This window comes from Pongo pygmaeus, chromosome 20 (genome assembly GCF_028885625.2).
Source record: "Pongo pygmaeus isolate AG05252 chromosome 20, NHGRI_mPonPyg2-v2.0_pri, whole genome shotgun sequence".
NCBI lineage: Eukaryota > Metazoa > Chordata > Mammalia > Primates > Hominidae > Pongo > Pongo pygmaeus.
Window position 1 is genome coordinate 54,499,550 of NC_072393.2, and position 13,299 is coordinate 54,512,848.

General features: G+C 54.7%; 1 protein-coding gene across 1 annotated transcript; it reads right to left on the minus strand.

The window, feature by feature from the left end:
- Window positions 1-2,410: 2,410 nt before the first annotated feature.
- KDELR1 (KDEL endoplasmic reticulum protein retention receptor 1) lies at window positions 2,411-11,521 on the minus strand. The gene is made up of 5 exons (XM_054466359.2): window positions 10,825-11,521; window positions 9,998-10,098; window positions 9,382-9,540; window positions 4,068-4,320; window positions 2,411-3,164 (listed from the first exon to the last, which is right to left on the minus strand). The coding sequence occupies exons 1-5, from the start codon at window positions 10,913-10,915 to the stop codon at window positions 3,130-3,132; spliced, it is 639 nt and encodes a 212-aa protein (XP_054322334.1). The 5' UTR covers window positions 10,916-11,521; the 3' UTR covers window positions 2,411-3,129.
- Window positions 11,522-13,299: the final 1,778 nt, after the last annotated feature.

The following is a 13,299-nucleotide window of genomic DNA, read 5'->3' on the forward strand; positions in this document are numbered from 1 at the left end:
GGCTGGGCACAGTGGCTCATGCCTGTAATCCCAGCACTTTGGGAGGCTGAGGTGGGTGGATCATGAGGGCAGGAGTTCAAGACCAGCCTGGCCAAGATGGTGAAACCCCGTCTCTACTAAAAATACAAAAATTAGCCCGGCGTGGTGGTGGGCGCCTGTAATCCCAGCTACTTGGGAGGCTGAGGCAGAGAATTGCTTGAGCCCGGGAGGCGGAGGTTGCAGTGAGCTGAGATTGCGCCACTGTACTCCAGCCTGGGCCACGGAGCGAGACTCTGTCTCAAAAAAAAAAAAAAAGAGAGAGAGAGAGATGCCTCAGGGCTGGGCATGGTGGCTCACGCCTGTAATCCCAGCACTTTGGGAGGCTGAGGCAGGAGGATCACTTGAAGTCAGGAGTGTTTGAGACCAGCCTGGCCAACATGGTGAAATCCTATCTCTACCAAAAAATACAAAAATTAGGCCAGGCGCGGTGGTTCACACCTGTAATCCAGCAACTTTGGGAGGCTGAGCCAGGTGGATCACCTGAGGTTGGGAGTTCGAGACCAGCCTGGCCAACATAGTAAAACCCCATCTCTAAAATACAAAAATTAGCTGGGTGTGGTGGCGGGCACCTGTAGTCCCAGCTACTTGGGAGGCTGAGGCAGGAGAATTGCTTGAACCCAGGAGGCGGAAGTTGCAGTGTGGTGAGATGGCACCAGTGCACTCCAGCCTGGGCAATAGAGGGAGACTGTCTCAAAAAAAAAAAAAAAAAAAAAATTAGCCAGGTGTGATGGTACACGCCTGTAGTCCCAGCTATTCTGCAGGCTGAGGTAGGAAAATCACTTGAACCAAGGAGGCAGAGGTTGCAGTGAGAGAAGATCGCGCCACAGCATTCTAGCCTGGGAGAGTGAGACCTGTCTCCAAAAAAAAAAGAAGAGGTGCCTTGGGCTGAGCAGACAGCAATACAACCCCCTTCCCCAGTCAACCCCAGCGAGCGAGCAGCCCCGCTCCTGTGTTTTCCATATTGGGCTTCCAGGCACAAATCTAAACAGAAGGTCCCTTGACTTAAGAGAAAGAAACAAAAAACCGGCTAAAAAACCACACAGCGTTGGTTAAACACACACGCTCTGGCATCACGAAGCCCAGGTGCAAAGCCCACCTTTGCCACTCACCCCTCTGAACCTGTTTCCTCATCCACAAAGTGCCCCCTCTGTAGGGATGCCGTGAGGGTCGCAGGAGCTCATCCGCATAACACACAGTACCTGGCACATATCAAGTGCTCAGGAAACGCCAGCTCCCTGCCTCCTCAGGCTTCCAGAGCCAGCCTCCAGGGAAGCTGCAGACAGTTAGGAAGGTCTTAGAGGACATCTACGAAGTTTGACCTAGTCGGGTCAAAAATCCAAAAGCCAACAACAGCCAGGCAGGTAACATAAGTGAAGAAAATAGGCCAGGTGTGAGGCCAATCTGGAGAGAGACAAGGAAAATATTTCACTTTCCTCTTAACTTCACAAACAAACAAAAATAACCACACGGCGTCAGCCCAATAATAAATGTAACAAGCCTGCAGCCAAGTCCTGGGGACTGTGGTGAAAAGAGCTGCGTCCCATCCATTCAGATCCAGCCATCTGTTGCCACCCAGAAATGAGGACCCAGCATTGTTAGACTGATGGATTTTTTTTTTCAAGAGAAGCCAGAAATGTGAAAATCTGGTTTTTAAAGGCTAGCGACCCATTCTTTTTTTTTTAAGAAAACAGAATGCCTCAACAAAAATTGTCAAGTGAGGGTAGGACGGGGGCTGTCCACGTGTGGTCCCTGACATACATGCTCTTTTTTTTTTTTTTTTTTTTTGAGATGGAGTCGCACCCTGTTGCCCAGGTTGGAGTACAGTGGTGTGATCTCGGCTCACTGAAACCTTCGCCTCCTGGGTTCAAGCAATTTTCCTGCCTCAGACTCCTGAGTAGCTGGGACTACAGGGGCGCACCACCACGCCCAGCTAATTTTTTTTTGTATTTTTAGTAGAGACGGGGTTTTGCCATGTTGGCCAGGCTGGTCTTGAACTCCTGACCTCAGGTGATCCGCCCGCCTCAGCCTCCCAAAGTGCTGGGATTACAGGCATGAGCCACCACGCCCAGCCAATGCTCCTGAAGGTCCTCTGCAACCCTGAGGGTTTGGAGAACTATCAGACAAGTTCTGTGCCAAGGTAAGAAGACTCGTCAAGATTCTCTCCAAAACCTCTTCCCAGCAGCACGGTGAGGAACTGCACAGCTGAGAGTCTTGGGAGACCCAGTTTCTCCTCTTCCTGCTCCTCCCAGATAGTCAACAAGGATAGTCGCCTGCAGATAGTCAACAAGGCAAAAGCAGAAGCAGAAAGAGGGGCGGGGGCGGGACCCCACACACACCAGAGACAGAGTGGCAAGGAGCAGCGAAAGAAAGGTTTCATTTTCTTCTGTTTATTTCAAGAGAACAAAGATTCAACCATCAGTTCTGTACAAAAACATGGTGTGAGAGCCATGGGACCCTCGGGCCAGCCCCCTTCCCGCACTTGAGCCCCGGGCTCCCCTAATTTGCCAAAAAACCAGGAGAAGACCAAAAAATTCAAACTCTGGGGAAAAAAATTACTATGAGAAAAAATCAGGGGAGACCTTCCTGGGCCTCCCTTTCTCCCTATCCCCAATCTAGAAATTTAGTGGGGGTTGCAGTTCATGGCCATGGCAGGAGGTGGGGCAGATGGGTGTCAGCAGATTTAGTGTTTGGCAACCAGTGGGGCTGGGGGTGGGATCTGGGAGGGAGCCGAGGGGCCTGGGGAAGGGAAAAGATCTTGGACCCTGCCCCAGCCCATAGGACACTCAAAAACGCTTTATAAAAACTGGGGCCACAGAGTAGAAGAAAAACGAGTCATCAGAATCAAAAACTAAAGAGTGGAAACATTTTTTTTTTCTTCTCTAAAAGGCAAAAAACTACAAACAGCCCAAGTCCTGAGCTCCCCAAGACCTGGATCCTCCACTGTCCCCCTGAAACCCGGCAGGAGGCGGGATGGGGAGCGTGAGAGGTGGGTTCTTAAAAAAGTCACCCCTGGATGGGAAAGCTCTTCATCTTCTGCCGCCTTCCTCTGCTTCCCGCCGCTGCCAAGGAGAGAGATGGAGAGGACCGGGGCTATGCCGGCAAACTCAACTTCTTCCCCTTTAGGACTGTGAGGAGAGAAAACAGGGAGGGCATTACCTCTGGGGCCCCTGCAGGGAGGGGACAGCCTCCCACAGCCAGAGCAGGGCAGGCACGCTAGATGGGCAGATCCACAGGGAGGGAGGTCCCCCAGGACTCACAAATACATTCCTGGTTTCTTTCTTTCCTACCCCTTCTCACTACTGGCAATTTTCTTTCTTTCTTGTTTTGAGACAAGGTCCCACTCTGTAGCCCAGGCTGGAGGGCAGTGGCATAGTCACAGCTCCCTGCAACCTTGACCTCCTCAAGCAATTCTCCCACCTCAGCCTCCCAAGGAGCTGGAACCACAGGCATGCACCACCATGCCCAGCTAACGTTTTTATCTTTTATTTTTTATAGTGACAGGGTCTTGCTATGTTGCTTTGGAACTCCTAGGCTTAAGAAATCTCCCTGCCTCAGTCTCCCAAAGTGCTGGGATTACAGGCATGAGCCACCAGGCCCGACCAATTCTCTTTCTTTACTTGTTCATTCACCATCTCCCCCACCAGAATAAAAGGGAAATGGAGGCCTTTGTCTATCTTTTCTCCTCCTAATGTATCCCCAGAGCCTAGCACCTGGCTGGGGACACAGAAAGTACTCAATACGTTCGTTGAATGAATAAATGAATGAATTTCAGTGGGCTGAGTCCCTGCCCTGCCTGGCCTGCACTCCAAGTGACACAGGGGCTAAGGACAGAAACTCCTTAGGCCTTAGGGAGGCAGAGGCTAACGGTCTGAATTCCTAGGAGGATGGTGGGCCTGCGACCCCAGAAACCAGGCGAAGAAATGCTCCCTCCTTTGCATAATACAGGGGTAAGGAGACCCCAGGCCCCAGGGAGGGCAGGAGCTGCAGAAATAGGAGGTTCCCTTCCAGCCGTCCCACATCCCGGCTACCTTTGGTGATATAGAGGTAGAAGAAATCGCAGTAGAGGACTGTCTGGACCAGGCCTGCCACGATGGCGATGAGGTCGAAGAAGCCCTCAAAATGGTAGCGCCAGATCCAGTTGAAGAGATAGAGCGTGCGATAAACGCCCAGCGCAAACAAGTAGTGGCTGGTGATGGTCTCCGCCTCGCCGGTCTTGCTCACCATGAACAGCTGCGGCAAGATGGCCACCGACTCCAGGTAGATGGAGAAGGTCCAGAGGATCTGCAGAGAGGCCGGGGACACGATGAGGTGGGAGAGGACAGGGCGGGAGAGAGGGCAGAGGATGACATTGCAGTTACAGGTGCCGTGAAGGTGGAGAGAAGGAAGGCGATCCAGGTGCTGCCAAGTGCCAGACACAGTTCTGACCGAGTTACTGGTATCTCTGATTTAATCATCACCATGGCCCGGCGAGGAGATCCTATGATTAGCACACTTATTCTACAGATGAGGAAACTGACACCAGAGAAGGCAAGATACTCGCCCAAGACCATGTAGCCAGCAAGCAGCAGAGCAATGATTCGAACCAAGGATTCGCAGTCCGTCCTCATGAACACTTTGCAATTGCACCTCTCTGAAAGGCAGGCTGGGTTGGAATCTTGCCTTGGAAATTTCTCTTCTTTTTTCTTTTTCTTTTTTGTTTATTTATTTATTTTTTTTGAGATGGAGTATCACTTTGTCACCCAGGCTGGAGTGCAGTGGGGCGATCTCAGCTCACTGCAACCTCTGCCTCTTGGGTTCAAGCGCTTCTCCTGCCTCAGCCTCCCGAGTAGCTGGGATTACAGGTGCCCGCCACCACACCCGGCTAATTTTTGTATTTTTAGTAGAGACAGGGTTTTGCTTTGTTGGCCAGGCTGGTCTCGAACTCCTGACCTCAGGTGGTCTGCCTGCCTCGGCCTCCCAAAGTGCTGGGATTACAGGCATGAGCCACCGTGCCCGGCCCACATGCCATTTCTTGTGGCAGGTTGCACATGCTGTTCCCACAGCAGGAAAAGCTCTTCCCCTACACTGTCACACATCTGCCTCCTCCGTATTCTCCCAGCCTCAGCTCATTAGTCACCTCCCGAGAGGGACCCTCCCTGGCCATCCTTCCCCCAGGACTGTCACATCACCCCATCTGACCTCCTTCCTGGCCACTCGCACCAGCAATTGAGCTCTGTGAGGGCTGGGATCCTACTTCTTGTTCACTCCGTGGCCCTAGCACCTAGCACAGTTCCTGAATGAGTGAGGAAATGGGAGTGAGCATCTATAAAGGGGTCCCCATGTGCTCAGCACAGGCCACCATTTAGGGAGCAGTGACAACCATCATTCATGAGCAGGACAGGACATCATGGGACAGGGAAGAAGACATCTGCCAGCCCCTTTTCAGTCCCCAACTCCCTGAAAGTGCCACCTGGGGTGATCTGTGATCTGCAGACACAATGAAACCTCAGAGAGCAAAGCCAGGTGGCAGGTGTGGCTACTCAGTTGTCTTGGTTTGTTTGTGAGAGGAAGGTGGGGAGCACCAGGACATATTCATAACAACTCATGCTTTTCTAGCATTTACGACATCCAAGGCATCGCTCCTTAGGGTGTTAACTGGCCTAAGCCTTAACCCCATGAGGTAGGTACTGTTGTCATTCCCATTGTACAGATGAGGCAACTGAGGCCCAATGGATAAGAAACGTGTCCAGATTCCCACTGAAGCAGGTAGAGTCCAGGACCTGCTCCCAGAATCATCCAGAATCCTCCAGGGAGGCTCTCGTTAAGCCAGGTTAGTTGATGCTGCTGGGAAACGAACCCATTAAATTGATGCCCATTCAACTCTCACCCCTGGGGTTGCCCTTAGGGAACAGAGTCACAGTTTAAGGAGAGACAGAAGGTCTGTTGAATTTTTTTTTTTCCTGAGGCCGAGTTTCACTCTTGTCGCCCAGGCTGGAGTGCAGTGGCGCAATCTCGGCTCACTGCAAACCTCCACCTCGCGGGTTCAAGTGATTCTCCTGCCTTAACCTCCCAAGTGGCTGGAATTATAGGCACTCACCACCACACCTGGCTAATTTTTGTATTTTTTTAGTAGAGACAGGGTTTCACCACGTTGGCCAGGCTGGTCTTGAACTCCTCACCTCAAGTGATCCACCCACCTCACCCTCCCAAAGTGCTGGGATCACAGGCATGAGCCACTGTGCCCAGTCTTGTTGCATTTTTATCTATTCCATGATGTCTGAATTTTTTTTTTTTTGAGATGGTGTGTTGCTCTGTCACCCAGGCTGGAGTACAGTGGCATGATCTCAGCTCACTGCAACCTCTGCTGCCCGGGTTCAAGTGATTCTCCTGCCTCAGCTTCCTGAGTAGCTGGGATTACAGGTGCGTGCCACCATGCCCGGCTAATTTTTGTATTTTTAGTAGAGATAGGGTTTCAGCATCTTGGCCAGGCTGGTCTTGAACTCCTGACCTCGTGATCCACGATCCACCTGTCTCAGCCTCCCAAAGTGCTGGGATTACAGGCGTGAGCCGCCACGCCCAGCCTGATGTCTGAATTTTTAAAGAATATTTTCCTTAGGTCAGGCACGGCAGCTCACACCTGTAATCCCAACACTTTGGAAGGCTGAGGCAGGTGGATCACTTGAGGCCAGGAGTTCAAGATCACCCTGATCAACATAGCAAAACTCTGCCTCTCCTAAAAATATAAAACAATTTTACCTGGGCGTGGTGGCTCATGCCTGTAATCCCAGCTACTCGGGACGCTGAGGCACGAGAATTGCTTGAACCTGGGAGGCAGAGGTTGCAGTGAGCAGAGATCGTGCCACTGCACTCCAGTCTGGGTGACACAGCAAGACTTAAAAAAAAAAAAAAAAAAAAAAGAGGCCTGGATTCTGGTCTGGCCTCCTCCACCTTTAGCAAGCTGCACTACCTCCCTCAGCCTCAGTCTCCCCATCTTCAAAATGGGTCTAGTAATCCCTAGTCAACAGGGCAGTTATGAGCTAAGTCAAGGGCTTGGATAAGTGATCCAAGCAAGGTGGTAACAATATGTTTGCAAAGTCCAGGGCCTGGAACCAAGCCCAGGAGTCCCCCCACAGCATGATGCAGCCTCCCTCTGATATCTCTGACCCACGGGCCAAAGTCACCCTCTGTTGGATTTGTCTGGCCTGTACAGTGCTTTTAGAGATATATTTTGAAGGCCAGGCACGGTGGCTCATGCCTGTAATCCTAGCACTTTGGGAAGCCGAGATGGGAGAATTGCTGAAGACCAGGAGTTCAAGACCAGCCTGTCAACATGGTGAAACCCCATTTTTACTCGAAACACAAAAATTAGCCAGGTGTGGTGGCAAGCACCTGTAATCCCAGCTACTCGGGAGGCTGAGGCAGGAGAAATGCTTGACCCAGGAGGCAGAGGTTGCAGTGAGCCAAGATCGTGCCACTGCACTCCAGCCTGGGCGACAGAGTGAGATCCCATCTCAAAAAAAAAAAAAAAAGAAATATAGTCTGAATCTGTGGCTAAAATTTTAAAATGAGACATCTTGCCTGAAAACTCCTGAATTATGGCATCTGTTGAAAAGATCAGCACATCTGGCCACCCAGGCCTATCTTCCTATAAGGCAGGAGTGGGCACAGGTACGAAAAGGTTACCCTGAATTTATGATTCCTGCCAAGCCCCAGGAGGCAAGAGATTGCAAACTTAGCACTGGCTCTCCCAAAATTCTTCCCAGGAGTTTGTACAGGTCCCAGCAAAACACCATGGAATAACAATCATAACAACAAACATTTAAAAGTAAAAGTGTCAGAGATGGAACTAAACGCTTCAGTCATTGAACATTGACACAGCACTTCCTACCTCATCCCAGACACTGTGCTTTATTAATACCAACCTCTCATTTGAACCCTATGACATAGGAACTGATTATCTCCATTTTACAGATAAGGAAACTGAGGCACAGGGTAGTTATGGGATTTGCCCAGAATCCCATAGCTGCTACACGGTAGAGGCAGGGTCCAAATCCTTACACTCTGATTCTAGAGTCTTTATGTGTTTTGACACCAGGCAATGCTGCAAAGTCTCAGTAAATTCTCACAATGACCTGATCAAAACTTTACAAATGTGGAAACCGAGGTACAGAGAGGTCAAGTCACATGCACGGGATCATGCTAATAGAAACTAGCAGATTTGGGGCCGGGCGCAGTGGCTCATGCCTGTAATCCCAGCACTTTGGGAGGCTGAGGCGGGTGGATCACCTGAGGTCAGGAATTCGAGACCAGCCTGGCCAATATGTTGAAACCCTGTCTCTACTAAAAATACAAAAAATAACCTGGCTTGGTGGTGGACATCTGCAATCTCAGCTACTCGGGAGGCTGAAGCTGGAGAATCGCTTGAACCTGGGAGATGGAGGTTGCAGAGAGCCAGAATCGTGCCACTGCCTCCAGTCTGGGCAACCGAGCGAGATGAAAAAAAAAAGAAAAGAAAGAAAAGAAAGAAAAGAAAAGAAAGAGAGAAAGAGAGAAGGAGAGGAGAGAAGGAGAGAAGGAGAGAAAGAGAGAAAGAAAGAAAGAAAGAAAAAGAGAGAGAGAGAGAGAGAGAGGAAGGGAGAGAGGGAGAGAGAGAGGAAAGAGAGAAAGAGAGAAAGAAAAGAAAGAAAGAGAGAAAGAGAGAGAGAGAAAGAAAAGAAAGAAAAGAAAGAAGGAAGGAAAGAAAGAAAGAAAAGAAAGAGAAGAAACTAGCAGATTTGGAATTCAAATTCAAGAAGGCTGGGCCAGGAATGGTGGCTCATGCATGTAATCCCAGCACTTTGGGAGGCCAAGACAGGCAGATTATTTGAGCCCAGGAGTTCAAGAGCAGCCTGGTCAACATGCGAAACCCTATCTGGACTAAAAATACAAAAATTAGCAGAGCATGGTGATGTGCACCTGTCTTCCCAACTACTCGGGAGGCTAAGGCAGGATAATTGCTTGAACCTGGGAGGCGGGGGTTGCAGTGAGCCGAGATCATGCCACTGCACTCCAGCCTGGGCAACAGAGCGAGACTTTGTCTCCAGAAAAAAAAGAATCCCTAAGCCTCAGTTTCGTCATCTGTAAAATGGGGCTGCTGAGAAAAGTAAGTAGGTGAAATGCTTAGGGTAGTGACCGACACATAGCGAGTCTTGCTGCTGTTGTGTTAATTTCCTCTGACCCGAGAGCCCATGCACTGAACTTATGCATCCTAAAATAAGGCAGTTTGGGCATACCCTGCAGAAGGAAGCCTGTGAGAGGGTCTCCTGTCATAGCTACTCTGCCACAACCATCCCCCCAAATAAGGAGTCACAGCAAGGCGCCTACCTCCAGAGGGGTGAAGTCATGATTGACCAGGAACGCCAGAATGGCGGTGGGAACGACCAGGAACTCCACTCTGAACGTGTCATGGTTCCCATCGTAAGTGGCTTTGAACTTGCTATAAATCAACCAGACCGTGGTGAAGGAGCAGGCTATGTAGACCACCTGAGGAGAGGGATGATGAGAAGGGGCCTCAACTCACAGGCCTGTGCCCCAGTAGGCTCAGACCCAGGAGTCCAGGCCCCTCCCTCAGACCCAGGAGTCCAGGCCCCCGGCCCCTCCTCCCTCAGACCCAGGAGTCCAGGCCCCCAGGCCCTCCTCCCTCAGACCCAGGAGTCCAGGCCCCCGTCCCTACCTCCCTCAGACACAGGAGTCCAAGCCCCCACAGCCCCTCCTCCCTCAGACCCAAGAGTCCAGGCCCCAGCCCCTCCTCCCTCAGACCGAGGAGTCCAAGCCCCTAGCCCCTCCTCCCTCAGATCCAAGAGTCCAGGCCCCCAACCCCTCTCCCTCAGACCCAAGAGTCCAGGCCCCCAGCCCCTCCTCCCTCAGACCTAGGAGTCTGGGACCTACACCCGGCTCCTCTGCCTCAGGGGGGGCCAGAGAGGTGGGATGGAGCCTCTACCTTCATACACGTGTTGTAGAGTGAGATGTAGTTGGTGAAGAGGTCCAGATATCGGGCAGTGAACACCACAGCAAACAGGACCTGGCTCTTCCCTGAAATTCCTGTGGTCCAGAGATAAAGAGAGAGAGAGAGAGAGAAAGAGAGAGAGACAGAGACAGACAGAAGGAGAGAGGAGGCTGAGGGTGGGCTGCATGGGCAATAAACTAAGGCACAGCGCCCAGGACCAGCCTGAAGGCAGCTCTGGAGCGCAGCTGTCTCCGGAGGCCTCCCCAGCCCGCCCCGCCTGAGCAGGGCCCTTTCTCACGGACCACAGCCAGGGGGCAGCCCAGGCCCCCGAAGCTACTCCAGCCCGAGGCTCCGTCCCAGACTAGGCCTCATGGCTACCCCTGACCCCTCAGGGTCCTCCTGCAGTCTGGACCTGAGATGAGGCCCAGGGAGGACCTTCCCTGACCTCAGGCCCCGGATCCGGTCACCTCCCTCCCGTTCCCTTCCTGGCCGCCACGGTCCACGTCACCAACTCACAGCCACCTCCCCGCCTGCCATGGTTCCCTGTTCCCGGTCCGTGAACCCTCGGGCTGCCCAGATTGGGGCTGGGGGTGGCTGAATTGGGGGCCTAAAGCCATTCACATGAAACTGTATGCACCCCCGCCAGTCTGGGGAAGGGAGCTGATCCCCTGGAGACCCAGAACCTAGAAGAGAGATCCCCCAGCAAGCAGTGGGGGTGGAGCCTGTGCCCCTAGTGCCCCCAAACCCTTCCTGAGTCCTGGGACGCCCCCCAACCTCCGCCCTCAATCTCTCTCCTTCGCCAGCCCTGGTGGGCCTCTCACCGGCGCACGAGCGGGACTTCCAGATTTTGAGCAGTAGCAAGATGATGGCGAGGAGGTGGGAGAGGTCTCCCAGGAATCGGAAGAGATTCATGGCTGGGGGGCCCTGGCAGGGCTGAGCGGGAGGGAGGCAGGCTGGCGGGGGGGTGCCCCCCGAGGCTGCTGGTCTGAATGGGTGGCTGGGCTTGGGGGACGGGAGAGGGACCCCAGGTGCGCTCCGCTCCGGGGAGGGGACTCTGGGAGGGGGAGCAAAGGCCGGAGCTGGCGGCGGAGCTGGAGCCGGGAAGAGGGAGGAGAGCGGGAGTGGGAGGAGTCCGGGCGGAGAGTCTCCGCCCCCAAGGGCGGGGCCTGGATCCCCGGCGCCCCCTATCGCCCACCTCCTGCTTTGCCGTGGCGGCGCTAAAGGCACCCCCAAAGCTGCCCCCTTAGGAACTTGGGAGGGTCGCAGGGTTCGGAAAGTGCAAAATCCAGCACCGGCTCGCCCAGGCAGTCTGTGTCTCTGGAAGAGACGCGGTCCCGTACACCAGCCTCAGCCCTTGCAGGGATATAGAGGCTGCCCTCTGAGCTTGAAAACTCCTGCAGGGACTCAGAGCCTCAGCTGCCAGCTTTTGCCGCTTTCAGGCACTCTAGCTCCAATCTCCCAGAAGACAAGAAAGATGCCCCACCTACTTCCTCCCCTAGACCCAGGACTCAAGGCCCCAGCCCGTTCGTCAAACCCAGACGTCTAGGTCCCCAGCCCCTCCTCCCTCAGACCCAGAAGTCCAGACGCCCAGCCCCTCCTCCCTCAGATCCAGGAGTCCAGACGCCCAGCCCCTCCTCCCTCAGATCCAGGAGTCCAGACCCCAGCCCCTCCTCGCTCAGACCCAGGAGTCCAGGCCCCCAGCCTTCTCACTCAGACCCAGGAGTCCAGGCCCCGAGCACCTCCTCCCTCAGACCCAGGACTCCAGGCCCCCAGTCTCCTCAGTCAGACCCAGGAGTCCAGGCCCCCAAACCCTCCTCCCCCAGACCCAGGAGTCCAGGCCCCCAGCCCTTCCTCCCTCAGACCCAGGGGTCCAGATCCCCAGCACCTCCTCCCTCAGACCCAGGAGTCCAGACCCCCCGCACCTCCTCCCTCAGACCCAGGAGTCCAGGGCCCCATTCCCTCCTCCCTCAGACCCAGGAGTCCAAGACCCCCATTCCCTCCTCCTTCAGACCCAGGAATCCAAGACCCCCATTCCCTCCTCCCTCAGACCCAGGAGTCCAGGGCCCCCAGCCCCTCCTCCCTCAGACCCAGGGGTCCAGGGCCCCCAGCCCCTCCTCCCTCAGACCCAGGAGTCCAAGACCCCCATTCCCTCCTCTCTCAGACCCAGGAGTCCAGGGCCCCATTCCCTCCTCCCTCAGACCCAGGGGTCCAGGCCCCCCGACCCTCCTCCCCCAGACCCAGGAGTCCAGGCCCCCAGCCCCTCCTCCCTCAGACCCAGAAGTCCAGGGCCCCCAGCCCCTCCTCCCTCAGACCCAGGGGTCCAGGGCCCCCAGCCCCTCCTCCCTCAGACCCAGGAGTCCAAGGCCCCCATTCCCGGCTCCCTCAGACCCAGGAGTCCAGGGCCCCAGTCCCTCCTCCCTCAGACCCAGGGGTCCAGGGCCCCAGCCCCTCCTCCCTCAGACCCAGGAGTCCAGGCCCCCAGCCCCTCCTCCCTCAGACCCAGGGGTCCAGGCCCCCAGCCCCTCCTCCCTCAGACCCAGGGGTCCAGGCCCCCAGCCCCTCCTCCCTCAGACCCAGGGGTCCAGGCCCCCAGCCCCTCCTCCCTCAGACCCAGGGGTCCAGGCCCCCAGCCCCTCCTCCCTCAGACCCAGGGGTCCAGGCCCCCAGCCCCTCCTCCCTCAGACCCAGGGGTCCAGGCCCCCAGCCCCTCCTCCCTCAGACCCAGGGGTCCAGGCCCCCAGCCCCTCCTCCCTCAGACCCAGGGGTCCAGGGCCCCAGCCCTTTTCCGTCCTAGGACGCTGTTCCTTGGAACTTAGGGTCCCACCGCTACCATCTTATGGCTCAAACACCTTAACCTTAAGAATCTAGATCTACAGTTTCTCCCTTTACGACCCACAGATTTAGGCCCTGATTCTCATCTTTTTCGGAAATGTGCACCTCGCCCTGTTCTCCCAGACCTTGAGGATGAAGGAAACAGGAGCCCCACCCAGGAGGCTCAAGGCCGAAACTCTGACCCAAACTACCTCAGGAGCCCCTGGCCCTGGCTTCCCCCCGCTCCAGAATTTCTGCCCTACCCACACACACAGACCCTCTTCCACCCTCAGAGGCCACGGTGTCCTGCCCCACGCTCTACCCCAGAGCCGCACGGGTGTCTTTATAAAAGTGCCGGGCCCAGCCCTCTAGCAAGAGAGGAATGCTGGGCATCTGGGTGTGCAACCCTCGGGGAACAGCCTGTGGTCTGGACTCCTGCGTCTATGAGGGGATAGATGCTGCTTCCCTTCTGGATGTTGGGGTAC